Source organism: Scomber japonicus, chromosome 13 (assembly GCF_027409825.1).
Source record: "Scomber japonicus isolate fScoJap1 chromosome 13, fScoJap1.pri, whole genome shotgun sequence".
Lineage (NCBI taxonomy): Eukaryota > Metazoa > Chordata > Actinopteri > Scombriformes > Scombridae > Scomber > Scomber japonicus.
In genome coordinates, this window is record NC_070590.1 from 13386785 (window position 1) to 13407158 (window position 20374).

A 20374-nucleotide genomic window follows, 5' to 3' on the forward strand; every position below is an offset into this window, starting at 1 on the left:
TGTGTCAAGGTGGAGAGTTAAGGGGAAGACAGGACCTGTTCTAGTCAGCAAAACCGTGCCAACTGCTGCATATGTGTGTGTCAGCGTTGAGAAGACTAGCACATGAGTGTATGTGTGCGTATATGTGTGTGTGTGACCGACTAGTATTAGCCAGGCTATGAGTGCGTCTGAGAGTCGTTCAATGCTGAGTTGAGCTAAGGGAGCAGAACAGGAGAATCTGAAAGAGAGGAGCAGCCATGGGGCTCGGACAGTCCAGCAAGGCTCCGGTCACAGATGACACAGATGAGGGTGAGTACCAGTGATGCTTTTCTTTTTCTTTTTGTTGTTGTCTGTCCACTCTTCTGGTTCAAATTTGGCAAAGGTGGGTGAAACAAATCGTATAATTACACAAGCTGTGAGCGAAATTCAATCCTTATCCCAGGATGCACCCTTTTTTCTGCAGACTTATCCGTGTGATGTTACTATTACCTGACAAAATTAAGTGCACTTATTCAGTAAGTGGTTAGATTGATGAAGTGATGATTAGCTCTGCTGCTAGTCTTCCACAGCAGCAGGAAAGAGGGATACCCCTCACTGCAGGCACAGTTTGACTTTGCCTTTGAACATGGCTACAGCAACGTATATCCATGTATAGATGCATTAAAGACAACAGAACAATAGAACTAAATTGTGTTCTTTGAAACACAAAAGATATTCATTGAGGTTTTCTGGACCTTTTTTTCAAATGTTTGGCATTGGTGGGGGGGGGGGGGGGGGGGGGGGGGGATTACTGAAAAGTGCTTGAACATTGCCAGGCTATTATCTTAAATTTTGAGTTAGAATGAGTTATTACTTTGATTGGAAAACACCTTAGTTGGAATTTATTTCCCTTTTATCTGTGGCCTGAGTAAGATAATACAATGTGAATTTATTGATCTTAGTCAGTCTCTGAAATTAATTCCACTCTGGCTGCACCCCACGGACTTATAAATCAGTGTTACGTGAGGCAGTGATTTAGTCAGAAGTGAAGTGGCTTCCCCAGGTTTTCCTCAATGTAGAGTAAACTATTGTTGTTGTTTTTTCTTTGTGTCTGGTATCATAGATGATCTCATGCATTTGTTTCTTCGCATGAAGTTTCAAAGTAAGGATGAAATCTCTAATTTCACTTTAACCCAACAGGTTAAAAAGAAGAGAAATAATATTCCATCACTAATCTTTCATTTGTTTGTCTGCTGAGATAGTAATTTCATTTTTGTGCCACAAACTATAATGTATTTTCACCATGACTGTGTCAAATTACGGTATCACAATCTCTAATGAAATCCACATCTGTGGCTTTCTTTGTTTCACTGGAGGCAACATTTATCAAAGAGGAAATCATTATTCATGGTTAACCTTGCTGCTTAGTCATCTAGCGTGCTGTTCTGGAAATGTCACTCATAACAGGGCTTCTCTGAACCCTGAGTTAATGCAACTGTACACCTTCTCTGACTTCTCTCACAAAACAGCGTGGGTGATTTCACCAAAGGCAGGAGAATATTAAACACAGAGACACATTGTTTTGAATTAGAAGAAGCAATGCTCACTGGAAACAAGGCAATCCCCTTACTGATGAAAACTGCATCAGAGACAGCCAGGGTTCTCCATTTGAGGTTGAAGCAGACCCGGCCCTAACCAATGTGGCGCCCTAGGCAAGATTTTAGGTGGCGCCCCCCTTGCATCGAAGTAAATTCCACTGCTGGTGTACATACTCACAAGAAACTGAATAGCTTTATCTTGGACATTCTTTTATTTGAAGAAAGAAATTGCCCAATCAAAATACTTAGAACAAATTAGAAAGAAATACAAAAAAATATGATATGAATATATGAAATATAATATAAATAGCTTACATAAAGTATAAGATTTAAATACCCACAAAATAAAAAGTGTAAACAAGTGACATGCTGCTGCATCACTTCTGGGTGGTGCTGCTGAGGTGGAGGCAACAGGAGGAGCGCTTGATGCTGTAGGTGGCCCAAGATTTGCAGGAGTGGGACTGAGAAACCTCAACAGTGCATCTGAAGAGAGAAGAGGAGTATGTGACACCAGTCTAATAATAAATATGATATGATACATAGGCTAATATGATTTCAAGAATAAAATGAAATGAAATAATATAAATGAAAAATCTAAGAGATACATGCATGATGTTCACTATACTGTACATGTATAATATACAATGTACTTTTTCTGATATGCAAACTATATAAGATTCAATTTTATTGTCATTACAACAAAATGCTGATTAGCAGAATGCAAAGAAGCAGTAAACTGCAGTATAATATAGAATGTGGGAATGCTAAGTTATGCTATAACATGAATTATGTGCACTTTAACACTGATGTAAAGTTTATCACTATAAACACACTTTAGACAATATGAACTGTAACACAACATACAGCTAGGCTTACAACTATAATAAAAGGGTGGAAAAGGAATAGCATTTTGATTGACTATTACAAGCTAAGAAAACCTTAGCTAACCAGATGTTAATAAAAATGCTGAATAGATCTAATATTTACACATTTCCCTGAGGAAACCCAGCGAGCACAAACCCTAATTTCAACGTTTGATTTCCGGTTAAAAACAGGTTGATATGAGGTCTGAACGTCTTTTCAATCGTCTGAAAACGGTTACAACATCAACGTGTCACAAAACACACATTAGTTTGATGTCGGTTGATAATTACCTCAGTTGTAGCTCTATTGATTATTTTGACGTTTTTTCTATAAATGAGAGGAGGTGAAATGACGTCTAAACAAAACGTAATTTCAAAGCATTTAATGTTCAATAAAATATCATAAATATGAAACTATATATAGACTATGTCTGCACACTAAATAAGCTGGGAATTTTCTATACAGCAATTCCCGGTGAATATGTTTTCTATGTGAAAGTTGAATAAACGTCTCCATATAGCCGGTAAAAAAACTTTCACTTTTCAACCAATTTTCACCATCTTTTCACCGGTTACCATAGACGTCTTTTCAACCAAAATGTGCTTGCTGGGAAGTAAGGTGGGAGTAGTTACATTACTATTTTCCAACTTAGGCTCTTCCATAACATTAACTGGCGTTAAAACTAACAGTTTAACAACAAACCATGTTATGCTAATGGTTAACGTCGTTATCGTCGTTCTGCAACACACAAATAATGTCATGACATCATCTTTATTGTAACGTTACCTCTGTCTTTGTCTCGTTTTTCTCCTCTTCTTTTCTTTTTTTCCTCCCCTGGGCACCAGACAGTTTGGGACGTTATGACATGTTGTTGTGGAGCTTGCCTTGGGGTCACGTTAAAAAACGACCATCCTCCCCCAGGTAGCAGGTACAGTCTAATTAGTGGGGGGGGGGCGTCTTAGGAAAGTAACGTGTCATCATTATAGTATTCCTATTTAACAGGCTTTGCTATGCAGTTAAATTAATGTGGGCTTATTATCTTCATATTAAGACATGATACCAAGTAGTTTTAAGAATAGTGGAAGTTACTTTTTTTTTTCTTCCCCGTTTGTGGCGCCCCCTGGATGGACGGCGCCCTTAGCATTTGCCTATACTGCCTATGCCACGGGCCGGCCCTGGGTTGAAGTAAACAGTAAGCAGTCCTTGACTTTGTTGCGATTGCTCGACATTGTGGTTGACATTATATTACTGATACACACTCCCAACATACACAGGAATCACAGTGCATGATTAGGGCAGAGAGGGGGAAAAGCAGGCAGGATGAGGAGAACCAAAATGAAGCTATGGACACAGAAGTGAAGAAACGAGAGTTAAGTTGTGGAATGCTGATTTTCACTTCACATGATTACAACCATCTTAAGAAAAAATCTGACTGCATGCAAAGAAATAAAAAAAAAATGAGATGAAACTGAAAAGTGGAACTCAAACTGTATTTTTAACATGGATCATTGAGATGGAAAAGGTTGCTCCTGATGTTGCTGCATCTCCTGATGTGCCAAGCACCTGCGATTTTAATCTCGTGACATGGGTCAGTGGTTACTGCATGTTGAGTATGCATCATGCACTCACCCCTTCGAATAGCAATAAAGATGCAAATTGAGTTTTCTCTCTACACTTAAAGAAGCTGAATTGCAAAAGGTTGTTTCAAGGTGATAATTGCCAGAGAGGTGAATTTTATGTTTGAATGTTTATTCATCTGTGACTTTTTCAAAAATATATCATCTGAGGTTTCTAATCCTCATTTTCATGTAGTTCCTGCACTGCTAAAAATCTACCAGATAGTTTAAAATATGGTTAATGGTAAAGCTCCTCACAAATGTGGTACTCTTTAAGCCTTTCAAGCCTTATTTTCAATTTAGATAGTGGTTGCACACTATAGGGCCACGATCAGGCCAGGCTTGGAAAAAAATAAATACATATTTTTATGATCTACTCTGGCAAAGAGCTCCTCTTATATAGTTACAGCTACATTTTAACATACATTACAGTACGTTTTTGTAGTCTTTACTGTCAATGTATGTAAAACTATAGATTCAAACCAACCAAGAAATTAAAAACCTGTCAAAAGTTGTAGAAATAAAGAAAACCAACCATCATTTTGTTTAAAATGATAATTATTTATGCTGAAACTGAATTTATTTGCAGAACAAATTAACAAAATGCTTTCCTTGCCAGCACCAGTGCACAGATAGATGCATATTTCACATTTCATACTGAAGCAATATTAGTTGATTTAGCATGAAGGTGAACCCTGTCAAGACATGTTTATCTCCTCTGAGAATGATATGTGTACCAAGTGTGTCCCTTATGTGCAACATACGTTTTCCATTTTGTGTAACCAGGAGACTCTTCTTAATGGACAGGCCGTGTTTACTGCTGATCATGCTTTATTCACATTGCAGTGGCACATGGACCCATGGGTTCTGTTTCAGTTGTCAGAGCAACAGCATGAGCACTGATGGTCGTCAGTGAGTACTTAGGTGATTTATAGGCTCGTGTGTGAAAAGCAAGAGCGAGAGGAAGAGCGACAGAGGGGTAGTCAGAGTGAGAGGCTGACAAAATTTGAAAGCACCATTTATGTTTTTTCACACTGGAAAGAGTTGAATCTCCTCTTCTTTGTCCTACACAACAAAATTGTTGATTCTGTTGTCAGACGACGGAATCACTATAGTGATGATGTGTCATAATTGCTACCTGTTAACCAGGCAAACACATTCCTCCATCAAGTAGACCCCTTTACTGTTTGAGATGAAAGTTGGCAACAATGAGATAGACGTGGTGAAATCATTGGTTGTCAGTCCAAAACAGTGGTCCTAGATTGTACTGTGAGACACATGCACTGATAACAGCTGTGGTGTTTTGATGACCGAACACAGTGTGAGGCAAAATTCTGACATTGTCAGAAATCTAAGACCAAATTCTCACAATGTGGCTGCTACTGCAAACAAACCAACAAGAATATGGCTTTAAATAATATAGAATACGCTTGCTGCCATGAAATTTCATAAGTGCAGTTTTGGAATGAAGTGGAGAACATACTTGTTCATACACAAACATGTGTGCCAACGTCCCCTAATATAGTATCTGCATGTCTGTTTTGGAGTGCATGAAAGCCTTTAGTGTTAACAGTGGCCCGGACAAAGAGATAAATATGCATTATTCAGATTTAGCTGGCTTAGTTTGGACATACTCAGACAGACAACTTTTGGCACACGGAAAAAAGGCAGACAGATGGTACAGTACAGTCACACAGAGAGTGTGTAAGACCCAAAACTGAGCAAACGTGATTACTTCCAAACTGATTAGCATGTGTCAGTCAAATTGAAATTGACTTGCAGACGAGTTCCTCAGTCAGATGATTTCTTCAGTTAGTTTAAGCTGTGGAAAGGTCTGTCAATGTGTCAATTCTCCTTGTGTACAGATTTCAATCATTACACACTCTGTTACTCATGTGTCCATCATTTAATACAGCATTTGGAGCTTCTCGCACTCTCTCTCTCTCTCTCTCTCTCTCTCTCTCTCTCTCTGTCTATCTCTCTGTCTATCTCTCTGTCTATCTCTCTGTCTCTCTCTCTCTCTCTCTCTCTCTCTCTCTCTCTCTCTCTCTCTCTCTCTCTCTCTCTCTCCTTTGTATGACCCTGCCTGCGATAATAGAGCTTGGCCCCTCCCATCCACGACCACAGCTGTCTCTCTGAAAAACCCATCAAAGCAGAACCTCCACATAGCTTAGCAGGAAAATGACTATGTTTATCTGCAGTGTGTATCTGTTAAAGTCTCCCTCTACTCAAAAATATGTTTCTTCTTGTCCCATTTTTAAGCTTTACTGTGCAGAATGATGTATGTGCAGAGTTTGACACTAGAAGACTGAAAATGATTTTAAAGGGGCGGGCCTATGAGCATGATTTGTGATATCACAACTAGTTTTGAAGCCAATCCTGGTCCAGTATTCAATTTACACAAGTGTGATGTGGAAACTTGAAGCCTCCAGTGCACATCTATTGGGAATTGACTTTACAGTGAACAAGGAGACATATTGTGTCTTGACTTTAATGACTAAAAAAGAGAAGAGGCCAATTTAAAGGATTTAATTGTGGACATAATGCTTTTTTTCTGGAAAAACATGTCCTACACAGTATTTTTGTATGTCTTTGTTTGTCTGGAGGGGATGGGATAATTATACAGAAGTGACTGTATTTTTGTGTGAATGTGGGCCTCATATGGTCCCTATCAAAATGGGTTGTGTAAACACTCCAAAACACATAGTGTGTGAAAAGGAAGTGCCAGTGATACGTGACTAACAGAGCATAACATTAACTGTCACATCAAATAGATCCAGAGACTGCGGGCAGAAGGTGTGTATGTGTGTATGTGTGTGTGTGTGTGTGTGTGTGTGTGTGTGTACATGCTTGCTATGCTATTATAAGACAGGCAGGTCATGCTTTGAATCAGCCCTATATGTCCCATATATTATATATTTTTGAGAGAGATTCTGAATGTATTGTATGTGTATGTGTGTGTGTGTGTGTGTGTGTGTGTGTGTGTGTGTGTGTGTGTGTGTGTGTGTGTGTGTGTGTGTGTGTGTGGTAAGATGATTGGAGAGAGTAGGCAGCAGCTGTTACATCCTCTGGGAAACCACAGAGAGGGGAAACCTTCTATCCTGGTTGTCATGGCAGCAAGAAACAAATAGCCCCATCCGGTTCCAATTGGCGATAAATGTTGCTGGTAAATGGATGAGAGTGAGATAGGTAGTTAAGCTCTGGTTCAGGTCATGTGTGTGTGAGTGAGACCATATTCAGTAAATGGTTTGAAGAGAGCTGGATAATACAAGGGTTGGGAGGATATAAGGAAAGAATAAAGTACCATATGTCTTATTTTCAGTGGAAAAACGTGCAATGTTGTGCACAAGCTTATTTCAGTTCTCTGCCATATAATGTCAGTGGCCTTTGGTTGCCCTGTAGACCTCCATGTGCTTCAGCTTGACAGTCACATTGTTCAAATTAGCTCAAAACAATACTCACATTAAAGTTATTGTAGCTGTACTGACACTGAACATGAATCCCTTTCCATTTCAATTTCTAATAATTCTAATGTTTTCCTCTATAGTAGCAAGCATATGTTTCATGAAGTTCAAAGCTGAAATCATTAAGTATTGTACTACGGATTATGTACTACTACTGTGTGTAGTATCTAGGTATTTTATCATTATAAAATAATATATTTTTTAAAAATGGATTACAGGTTTTAAGTTTTGTTTTGTATCACATGACTTAATTGAAATGTTCTCATTTTCTTTCCCACAGTCAATTTTGACCACTTCCAGATCCTGAGGGCAATAGGAAAAGGAAGCTTTGGAAAAGTAAGTTCATGTTTTCCAGAGTGTTAGTGTGTATTCAGACTGGAGGAAAAGATGTACCCATATTACTCAGAAATCAGTTGGACTTTAAAATAATGTTCCAGTATATTTCAGCTTTAACTTTAGCAATCCAAGAGAGGAAAGAAGTTTATTTTCCCATGCAAACACATATACAGTATAAACAACATGTGAAAGACATACTAACACTACAATAGTAGCACTTACACACAAACACATATTCCAAGTGGACATGAGTATCACTCATGAGCATGCTAACAGTAGCCAGTATGTTAAAAGACAAAACAATGTGTGCACATTTGATTCACAAATAAAGTTAAATTACAAGAGAAGAACCCAAAAATAAGATAATTAAAAATACATACATACAAATACTACAAGTCATCCCCACTGTAAATTTCATGTGATCCTAAATGTCCATCACAATTGCCTAAATCCAAGTTAATATCTTTCAGTTTGTTTTGTCTGACCAACATTCCAAAACCAACAAATCAATAAATTCAATCGTTTCAGCTCCACCTTTTATGTCCTTGAATAGCCCTTTTAACATTAGGGAAAACAGTGATACCAATAATAGCACACCTCCCCGTCTCTCTGTCAGTACAGGATTATGATCTACAGTCTACTAAAGCATTCCTGCTTAATTTGCTAAAGAACAACTGGCAGCTCTCCAGAAGCAAATCTGATGTGGCAGCAGTCATGTTCCCTCTTGCTGTTAAGTCATATAGTGCAGACTAAATTACATCAGCATTTACAGTACATGCAAACATATAGAGAAACGTATGTGCACATGCATTCACACAACATGGATGTACACAGTATCAGCATTCTGTCCAACAACAGATAAGCAGTCTAATCACAGTAGATGGCAATCTGTTCAATGGGAGGAGTGATGTGATCAGGGTTTGGCTGATTAACTGTACCAGCTGGTCCACAGATCACTCTCTTAGATAGCAGTAATCACTGTGCTTGTAGCACTGACAAGCACATCTACAAATAAATATGGGGTATTACACTGATGCTTATTGAAAATACTATCTATACTGACACATTTTCAAAAAGGGGATAATCAAACACAATTTGATATATACATGACATAGCAGCTGCTCAGATTGCACCAGGTGCACCATATTCTGCATTTTTAATGTCATATATAACTATTTATTCCTGCTGAAGTGCACAGACAGTGTTTGAAAGCATTTTCATTCAATCTTGAAGGACACATCTAAATACCTTACTGACACACCTGTAATTCTAATGAACATGATGTTTCCCATCTCTAACATACAAAAGATACTGGTGTAAAAAGGTCTAACATCTACAGGATTAAATTAATGAGCACAGAGATTAAAGAGAAGCCTTGAAGTTTCCTTTCCAATGTTGTTGCATGGGCAACATTTCTGATTATTGCAGTGATGGTATGAATACACCATGTGTTCATGTATCACATGAAATAAAACTTTAGAGAAATATGAATGAATGATGGAATATGCACTACTGTATTGCAACTCTTAATGGGTTTCTATGTAACCAATGGGATTTGGTTACATCTAAGACTAGGTTTGATATGAACCAGAAACATGAAATCAAGCCTAGGGATGGGAATTGATGGGATTTTATATATTTTGATACCAATGTCATTATCGATTCTGCTTATCAGTCTGATCCTTTATTGATTCCCTTATCCATTCAAAAAAAATGAGGCCTGTACAGGTCTTTTGTGACAACGCAACTGCTTTCTTATCTCCACTGTTTATCAGTGACCTTGCATGCTGATGAATATATTAACTGGCAGATAAGATAGCCAAGAGTGAACTGCATTAATTAATTAATTTGAAAGCATCTTACAATCTCCTGCCACAATGAGAATATCAACATGAGGGGGAGGTAGAGTGCTCTGCTCTTATTAACATTAACCTTATATATTAAGGGTATATATCCAACAGTGGAGAGTAGCCTCTCTGCTGAATCGTTAGCTCTGATAAAGCCACTGTCCAACATACTGAGTGGGTGCAATTTTGTTGTGTTGAGACAGACTGAACACCTTGGCAAAACATTGTACACAGACTGGATGAAAAAAAATGAGGTGAAAAGGGTTGATCCTGCCACAACTGGTACCATGGGATCTTGCATTCCATTGCCTGTTACCATCTTATCCATGCACCCTGCTGCCACATCCCCACTATCACATTTGCAAGCAGCTCCTTGACCCCAGCTGTCACTTTCTTCTGGACCAGATCCCACCTCTCTTTGCCCTTAGCTTTGTTTTAGTTGGTTGTTGGAATGCTGCCTAAACCTGCTCAGTCAACTGCCAGGGACCCCACCAGCACTCTGTGACGCAGCCGAGATTCAGCCTGGTCCATTGCCTCCTGTGTCCTCCACTTAGTTCAGGTCCTCACTTCAGCTAGCCTTAGCGAGTCTTTAGTTTTTTCATTGTGCTAAACAGTATATCTTAGATATGTTTTTGTTTGTTTGTTTTTTGTTTTTGATCTGATGAAATGATACAGGCAATTTTAAAAGTTAAATGATTACCATCTAATAAGCGGACAAACCACAGTTTTTGCCATATATTATGCAACATAAATAACCGATAAACATATTGGACAAAACATAATGAATGATGGTGCAGAATTGCAGGATGTTGCCCAAGATGGATGACAGTGTCATGTTGTGTATTATACTGGCACTGAAAATTACATCATTTGTATGGATGATATGTTAGCTGATCAGACTGCAAAACACAGTATGAGTCATTTTTGTAAAGCCTTGAAAGTAGTGTAAGATACAAATATAATCTGATTCTTTTGACCACAATTAATTAACCCTTCTGTGATCTTATCAGGTCTGCATTGTGCAGAAGAAGGACACTAAGAAGATGTATGCTATGAAGTACATGAACAAGCTAAAATGTGTGGAGCGGAACGAAGTCAGGAATGTCTTAAAAGAGCTGCAGATCATGCAGAACCTTGAGCATCCTTTCCTCGTCAACTTCTGGTAAGTCAACATTCTTTGGAGTATTATGTGCAGTTGTATCAATAAAGTCTGTAGAGTTTCATCTGAACAGCTCTGGGTCAATTCATGCAGAGGTCTCAGAAAATGCCTCTGGATACATTTTGACTTTGAATGTAAATGTTGAGAAATGCATGTACATCAAGTTATTGTGTGAAACCATCTTGAGTACATGATGAATGATTTCCACTTCAGTAGGTCATCTCCACAAAAGCTTGCGTTTCACACTGGTCATTACCATCAGCAATAACAACCATTTGAATAATTTTGTAATGCACTCGGTGTCACTGAGATTTTATGGTGATTGTATCCTAACCATTAAATCGGTGAATGCACACAGAGAGAGAGAGCATCACCCATTAAAAAGCCTTCCTAACAGTTTTGTATTGAATCTATAGACTTATGCAGGAAGGTGTTGACCATTGAAGAACATTCACAAGCCTCCATTCACGTCATCTCACTCGGTGAAGTTGCTAAAAGGAAAATGTAGTTTGCTCACTGATCCAAACTTTGCCTCATTGCATATGGGGTTGAGGAAGTATTTTCCCCCTGTATAAACTCATTCGAGCTCTGAGTGCTAATCTAAGATGACTCATCAGGTACTTTTAAGCAACTCATTCATCATAATTTCAAAGCTAGAACTTATTGTGCACCAGGAATCGTACTTTGAGATGCTTGATAAGTATGCCTTGTAAAGTTTATCTCTGAAAGGCATCATTAATTCTTGATAAGAACTCCCACTCTGTGATTTTTAAGAGGAAGCCATCTTGGTTTATGTCAAGCAGAAATGCAGAGAGGGGGACTGGCATGTCTGACCAAAGACAATGTACTGCCACAGTCCCTGTAGTCCAGGTTTTTTTTTTAATCCAGTCATTTTATTTCCATTATTATTTATTATTCCTCTGGATTTACTGGTTTGGCACTTAAATAGCTCCATATAAAAATACACTATTGAAATTCAGTGATATTCTGAACAATTTAAGTGATATTTTGAGTATTGTACCGTATCACCAGTGATCCCAAGGTAGCGCTTGTCCTTCCACCCTCTGTCCTCTGTCCCACTTTTCCTATCTTCTTTCCCTTCCATTTTCTCCCAATTTCAATTCCACATCTTTTTGAAAGCACTCTGCTACTCTGACAAAATGAATGGTTGTCTTTTAAATACTAATTTGAGAGAAACAAAACGTAAGCCCTCCCATGGTGGAAATGAATGAAAAGAGACTAAAGCACAGTAAAAGAGGAAAGGACAGCCAGGCGCAGGAGAAGGGAGAATAGCCACAGAGTAGAGAGAGGGGGGAGGAAGAGAAGTAAAACAACAGAGGAGGTAAACAGGAACAGAGAGCAGTGCAGTGTACAGACTCATCAGACAATCAATGCCAGTGCTTGCTTTCTTGCTTGATTGCATGCTGTGTTGGACAAAGAAAAAAGGTTGGAAGCTAATGCTTTTGGCAGCCTAAACCCTCCTGGGCGGGGGTGATTTCCTCTAGAGATGTGCTTGGGTCAGCGCTGTGCCCACTCGTCCACTCTCTCTCCTGTTCTGTCTCTCTTGTTGTGTTGAGTTGGCGCAAGTTATGATTGTCCTGAGGTAAGTGATCAAGGTCAGGGACACAGAGAGATTACCGGCAGGCATATGAACCGCACTGAGCCAGCTACATGCAGAAAAGTAGGTTTTATTTTTCTCTGTCCCCTGGCCTGTCCTTTCATTATCATCCTTTGTCCTCTTTTAATGCACCTCTACCTTCTCTCGCATTCCTCTTTTTTCCCCTCCACTTCTCCACCACCTGCTTCTCTCCCTTTTTTCTCCTCTCGCTGTCACTGCACTTGTGACAGGGCATGACCTCAAGTGTCTGTTCCCTCTGTGCAGTCAAACAACAATACACTTGGAAAAGACAGCAGCGAAGAAAGAAAGTATCCCAGCTTTTATAGTTATAAACAAGTCATCTCATCTTCCATGTAAACTCTTATAATAGAATATAGATTATGAAAAACTCTTAACCTCTGGCATTAAATGTGTAGTATGGTCAGTTTATTGATGTGCCAGCACCAGTGGGGGCAGGCCGTTGTGCCTGCGTTGCACCAAGTTCCACTGTGTAAGGGGAGCCCTTGTTGGCACAGTAGTGCTCTGACATAAAGGCCAAGGATACACTCACACTGTATCAGACAGACAGAGAGAGAGATGGCAACCAATATCAGATGCAGCTGAAATCAGCTTTCTGTCTTGCTCCCTCTTAACTACTTATCTAACTGTGGATTTTGCAGTTAATTTATTTGTTGGTGGAGGAACTGTGCTGGGTTTTTTGTGTGTGTGATGAATGTGTTGAGCACAGGATTTGGGCAACATATTTGTTTAGTGTTTCAGGCACAAAACAAACAGTTTAACTTATTTTACTATACTACACACACTTTATTACAATGGCATCTAGTAAAAACTGTTTTAATGAAAATTATAATTTCATACATTTTAATGTTGCAAACACATTATGAAACTGTGAAATTGCAATTATATGTGGAGTGTTGAGGAGACCTATAATTTCTTGTTAATATTTCTTGCAATTTGCCTGTTAAGTTGCTTTTGATGATCTACCTCATTGCCACACAGATACTATTTGAATAAATGATAGATTTTGTAGAGATCCAAAGCAGTGAAATTTTTTTTTTTTTTTTTTTATAACAATCAAAAACTTTTACTAGGATTTAGGAAATAACATGACTGTAAATTTTCAATGTTTTCTATGTCTTCCACCAGCTGGCTACATAATAATATTGTTCACTGCCAACTTTTCCAAGTATGGTTATGATTTCAAAAATAAACCTACTTTTGACAAAGTCTTCAGTACACATCTGCCACCACTTCTGTTACAAATATTACTATGATGTAACATGTTATTGTAAGTAATTGCGTAACTGTCAAGGACAAGAAGTACATTAACAAAAGTCAGAGATATTGAGGAGTAAAAGCATAATTTGCTTCAGGGAGTCCCTCTTGCTCTGTTATTATGTAATCTTACTAATGCTTTTTATTTCTATGCAGAGCAAGACATTGTTCAGTGTTATTTCCCTTTCATGTGCATTTTTCTTTAGAAAACCAAACTAATGACATAAGGTCCCACAAAAGCAGTGTCAAGAAAAGCAAAGCAAAGCAAGAGGAATATTCCTTCAAGCATCCAGAAATAAAATATCAGGTTCACCAGATACAGTACAGCGTATTGTACAGGCACTGATCTGAGTGACATTCTGCTTGGGTACAGAATGCTTTCTGAATGAATGGAATAAGCTAAAATAAATGTAATACCTGACTCCAATATTACAAGTAAGCAATAATAGGGTCTTCTTGTGCCTAACGTACAAACTGTACCTGCAAAATGTGCTCATTACAACTTCATTTCACCTTTAACACTGCAGGCACAGCCAAACACTAGAAAGCAGCATGTCAAGCATTTAGCATTGTGTCAAGGTGACCTGGTGAATTCAGAATGAGAAAACAACCTGGTTAAGTCCTGTTACTAAGTCTAATGGTGCTTTTCCACTATACAGTTCTAGCACTGCTCGACTCGGTTTGGTACCAGGAACGATCTTTTCCATTACTTCATAGTATAGTGGAAAAGCGCCATAAATGTTACTTTGGTGGAAGTCAAAATGTAAGCGGAAAGACCTACATAGTAGAGAATGAGACTTAGATATATTGAGTTTTACTGTATTCTGCATGTAAAGATGACTACTATCTTGTGAGCTTTGTAATAGATGTGTGTGCACTTTCACATGTGTTGTCTTACATGTATGTGAGCTCAGCAAGCATTAGATACAGACTGATGGGAGCCATCAGTCAGAGGGAGGTGTTGGGAGATGGGGTGCAAGGAGGGTTGCAGGTCTGTCAGTATTGATTCAACATGTCACAGTCTGAGTGGATGTCCTGTCGTGTGTGTGGGGATCAATTTAGGAATATTGCAAATGATGCTACTGCCTTTACACAGAGAAACAAGTCTTTATTGAAGCACATACTGTCATATAGTGCAGTGAAAATGTGTGATTGATGGTGATCTTGCTTGTTTAAAGAGCTATTTAAAACAGGAATACATTTTTGCATCTGAAATATTTTGTTTCTGTTATAAACAGAAATTCATTGCAATTTTGAAACTGCAGCAGCTGTAGTATTATTTTGATGAACTGTGATGCCTTACCATATATGTTACCTTTGACAGTGAGGAAAAAAGTATTTTTGTAAGGACATGTTAACCATTAGCTTCTGAACCCCTGTGGACCTGGGGACTTCCATTACTGAGGTGGCCGGGGGGCTTCTGACTCTAAAAGCTCCATGCAGGATGCTCTCCCACCAGACTGACTGCCTGGAGGCCACAAATAGGTCACATTGAAAGGCATGTGTAACAGAGCAGGGACAGATCCTGAAAGAGAGGGAGAATGAGAGCGAGAGAGAGAGGGACAGCTAAAGGACAAGAGAGACCGAGAGAAAGGACAAGAGAGAACAAGCACACAACAGAGCCTCAGAGCCTACAGAGTGAGGCGTCTTTCAATGTGAGGTACGGGTGCTAATCTACAGTCTGACTGCTGTTCTCTACCCCCAATGCAAAATGCATCTTTGAGGTGTCAAGCAACAGCTGCTAATGAATGCTCAAGAACTTGCTCTTTCTGTTCTGTTCTTCTGTCTGTCTCTACATGGCCCATTGCAGGTACAAAATACAAATGGGACTATTGTCAAAAAAACCTCACAAGCAGGATGATTGTTTTCAACTCCAACCTTGTACATATGTTGCAATTTCTTTTGTTGGGTCTTATGTTCTATCATAATTTTTTTTTGGAATATTATTTAACTTTTTACAAGGTTTATGAAAATGAATGTACTATTTAAATACTCATACACTTTCTTTTTGCTATTTTTATGCACATGTCAGTATTGTACTGTAGCATTGCAGTATTGTGCAAACTACACTGCTCAAAAAAATTAAAGGAACACTTTAATCACACATTGGATTTTGATGAATGAATTATTCAAGTTGAAAATCTTTATTGATGTACATGATATAACTTGTTGAGAACAAAATTATGTAACAATGTCAATGTCAAAGTCAATGGAAACCAAAATCATCAATACATAGGGGACATCTATGCATTTAAGTATGCATTTATGTTATATTGTAATTGTAATCTAATTGGTTGTATTTATTTTAACATGGACCCCAAGAAGAGTAGCTGTTGCCTGGGTAACAGCTAATGGGGATCCAAATAAACTAAACTAAACTAAACATCAGGCTCTCATACCATCCTCATGGAGGCTATTTCTGACAGTTTGGACATGCACACCAGTAGCTTGTAGGGCTCTGGCAGTGCTCCTCCTGTTCCTCTCCACACAAAGCAGATTCTGGCCCTGCTACTGGGTTGATGCCCTTCTACGGCCTTGCCCAGCTCTCCTCATGTACTGGCCTGTCTCCTAGTATCTCCTCCATGCTCTTGAAACTGTGCTGGGAGACACAGCAAACTTTCTTGCGACCGTATGGACAGTCTAGATCCTGAAGGAGCTAGACTACCTGTGTATCCTGATTGGGCTGCAGGTAGTGCAAAGACACTAGTGGAAAATAAAACTACAGAAAATCAGTTGGGAATAATAAGGAGAGAGCAATTGTCTGTGGCTACCACATGCAAAAAAACTCCACTGTCACTTCCATTTGCACCAAAGCAGGTGAAATTGATTCACAATCATTTGTGCTTCCTAAATGGACAGATTGATACCCCTGAAGTTTAACTGACTTTGTATAATACTGTGATGATTAAGGGTTCCCTTCATTTTTTGAGCAATGTACATGCTACCATGTCTTGTCAATTTTTAATCAGGTGATACTGCACTATTTTTCTACATCACCTCTTTTAAATAAATATCTTTCAGTTATTTTCTACATAAAACTAAGAATGCCCGTGCACAGCATTAACATCAAACAGGCTCCTCTAACTGTAGTCATATTGATGGCAACCTTGGTCACTTTTTTAACCCAGTGCTTAATGAGTACCATTTCTAATTCATTTTGACAGCGGTGGCAGTGGGCCACTGGAGACTTCATTCATATTCAAACACCTTCCAAATATTCTGTCCCCATGTCAGAGAGAGCAAGAGATACAGAGAGAGAAATAGAGACAGAAAGAGCTCACATTATTTTTTTTGTTTTGTCTTTTTTTTTTTTAATCAGAAATTGGGCTTCCATTTTCAAAAGGAGTCCTCTAAGTTGAGTGAAAATGTTGAAGAACCATAAAATAGAAAATCCAGTAAGCACCAGGTCACAGAGTCTCATACAGCAGCCTGCTAGGTAGCTGTAATATGTCTAGCTTAACATTTGTGTGTGTACATTATACTATTATACAATTATAATACTGTAGGTGTTTAACTGTGTGTATTTCATGCCAGGCTGTCAGACTTCTGTATGGCAGCTTTTTTTCTAAGCAACCGTGTAAGTTAGCCTTGTTTGCTTAGAAGACAGACCAACCCAACAAGAACATCTAAGTACTTTCAGTTTTTACCACCTTGACTTTCTGAAAGAAGGACCTGTGGGACAGAAAACATGGAAACCTCAGCCAAGCATGAGAGCTGGTTTTCTACTCGATTAAGCTGGTTTCACAGAGGACTCAAGAGTACTATTGATTGCCTTGATGGACTTGCTGTCTCTCCTTAACACAAACCCAACCTCCTCACAACTATGAATACTTATCCAGCAGTTACATATGTTAAAATAATAAAAGTATCACATATGTATTTTGGATCCAATTTTCTGTCAAATGATATTATAACCAGTTAATGGAAGCTTATATTAGATTTTCTTCTTTTATAACTCAGCAGTAGACGGGTATTCCAAAGTGAATTATATTAAGATTATTACCAATGAAGTTTTAAGAAGACAGAAAGATTACATTTTTAAGTAGTGGTAAATAGCTAATAGCTTATACTAATAATTAACAAAATAGTAAGAAACTAATATAATACTGAGAGTGTAAAGGATTAAATTATATTTAAGGATTAAATTACAGCTGATAAAATTGAAGATTACTACAGTAGATGATCATGCCTCACTGTACAGTATACATGCTACAGCAAATACATAAATAAATAAACAGTTTTACTGGTAGAAGCCAGTTTTCTTTCTGCCAAGAAAATATCAATTAACAGTCCTGTCCGTGTCTCCTAAATGATTGTGACAGCAGCCTCTTAGAAGCATTTTCACCTTACTTTAACTAACTCTCCTTGGTTGAAGGTATTTACACTCTGTATGCGTGTGTGTGTGTCTGTGTGTGTGTTTGTGTGTCTGTGTGTGTGTGTGGGCTGGGGGGGTTGACACTGAAGTAGACTGCAGGCAGTAGAAACACTGAGAGAAAGAGGCTGGGAAAGAGAGCAACAAAGCAAAGAGAGTTAATCAGATGATTCATAGAGAGAGTTAAATGGAGTCCATCCAGCAAACACAGACTGCTGTCTAGTACACACTTTAAACCACACGGTAGCTTGTTTTGCTTGTGTTGGTTTGCAGTTGTCTGCCAGTCTTGTTCTTAGCTTTGGATATCAAATTTTAGGTCATGGGTTTCTCTCAAAGCTTTGATTTTTTTTTCCAGAACATTCTCTCATGGCCATACAACCGTGTCAATGTTATAGTCAGTGTTAACTATATTTTAAAATGAAAACTTCAAACTAATAACAAGTCTTCAGAGAAATTCCAGCATTTTAGAGCTTGCGCTTGTTTTTTTCCTACATATATCCATACATGCACACAGAACACAGAGTGGGAACACAATGGGTAATTTTGGACAGATGTTTTGTCTGTGAACTCTGTGGTGAAGCATTGTTTTGATATTTAAGAGAATGTGATGTTAATATGATGCCTGTTTGATCTGTGCTTTGTTTCTCCGTGCCAGACTAAAAGTGTTGCATCATCTTCCAACACACTCTCACTTTCATATACACTCACTCACTCACTCACTCACTCACTCACTCACTCACTCACTCACTCACTCACTCACTCACTCACTCACTCACTCACTCCACTCCACTCCACTCCACTCCACTCCACTCCACTCCACTCCACTCCACCAAGGGTCTATTGGCAATCAAAGTTCTAGAAAAAACATTTTTAAATTTGATATGATTTTAATGCATGTCATACTTTTGTCTTGTGCAATGCTATAATAAATCAGATCATTACATTTTAAAGTTTTCAATTTTATCATTGAATTTGGTGACAATTAATATGGATAATATGAAAGCTGGCTTTGTATGGGTTGTAAACACATTGTCCTGCAAGCCTCTGTATTTCAGTTCTTCAGTTCTATTGTCTCATTATGCTGTCTTTTCCTTGAGGTAGGCACACAGAATAACTTTGCTGCAAACTTCAGAGAACCTGATGTCTGCAGGTGTGGTGTAGGCATGGCTTGTCTGATGGATAATACTGCAGCTGGTACCATTCATTTAGCTGTATTGTATAATACACATCCAGTTCATTTCCTTTTTCCTTAAAACTGATGCTCATGAGTAGAGAACTGTTCGTGTGTGTGCTTGTGTTTGTGCATCTTTGTGTCTCAGATTTAGTGACTCATTCAAATTTAAGATGTCACCTATTCCCTCCAGTTTGAGTTATGTCATAGTTATATTTTATAATGCACACATGTTTTAATTTAAAAATAGACTTTAGAAGGAAAGAGGATTGTACTGTACTACATGTGTGTGTGTGATCATGTGTATCTCCTCAATAGTCATTTAAGACACAAAAAGATGGGAAAATAGGGTCCAGGGTGAAAAAATACTGAAGTTTTCCTTTAATGCTTCTCTTTGCAACTTTGTCAAATCTGTGTGCATCTTCAGGATGGACTCCTCACAGATAGTCTTTCCACACTCCAAGGCCAGTGGCAATCAGATGTGAAGTGGTCTCAGCATTATTTGAGCCTCAGCAGACAGTTTTGAGTCAGCTCAATCAATCGCCATCCATCCAGTACAGAAAATCACCACTGTCAGTCTATTAGAAGGGGCCTAGAGGAAGGTAGTTCACCAATGTGGCAAAAAACTTTCCTCGATCATTGAGCATTAAATTTGAGCAAAAATGATAGTCCTTACAGAGACCTATTTGTCAGTAGAAAGCACTGAGGATCCTGTACAGAAAAAAGTACTAGTCAACATGGAAACCTACAGTACATGTATATCAGAAGTGTGTCTGTAGTGTTCTCCAATTTTATGGATGATCAGAGGATTGTATATGGATTATATAGGACATAGCAGATATAGGACGTTGAGTTGCAGACTTAATTCACAGAGCAACACTTAATGCAAGCCAGGAAATGTTGGCAGGTGCAATTTTGTAAAATATTTTTGCATACATTTGTTTCTTGTGGGAGACTAATTAGCTCATCCTTTGGGGGGCAAGAGACTGTGGGCCCATTGGGAAACTCAGTATGTAAAATCAATGGTTGTTTTTGCAACAGCTTCTCAAACGGTGAAGTAGTGGGCTGCATGCTGATACAGGCCTGCTGTGCATGC

At 38.5% G+C, this 20374-nt stretch overlaps 1 protein-coding gene across 1 annotated transcript in view; it reads left to right on the plus strand.

The window, feature by feature from the left end:
• Nucleotides 1-257: 257 nt before the first annotated feature.
• Nucleotides 258-20374, plus strand: part of stk32a (serine/threonine kinase 32A) — a 60035-nt gene continuing 39918 nt past the window's right edge. The window contains exons 1-3 of the mRNA XM_053331653.1: nt 258-288; nt 7781-7836; nt 10694-10845. Of these exons, the coding sequence (XP_053187628.1) occupies nt 10727-10845 (119 nt within the window). The 5' untranslated portion in view covers nt 258-288; nt 7781-7836; nt 10694-10726. The remainder of the gene's footprint in view (nt 289-7780; nt 7837-10693; nt 10846-20374) is intronic.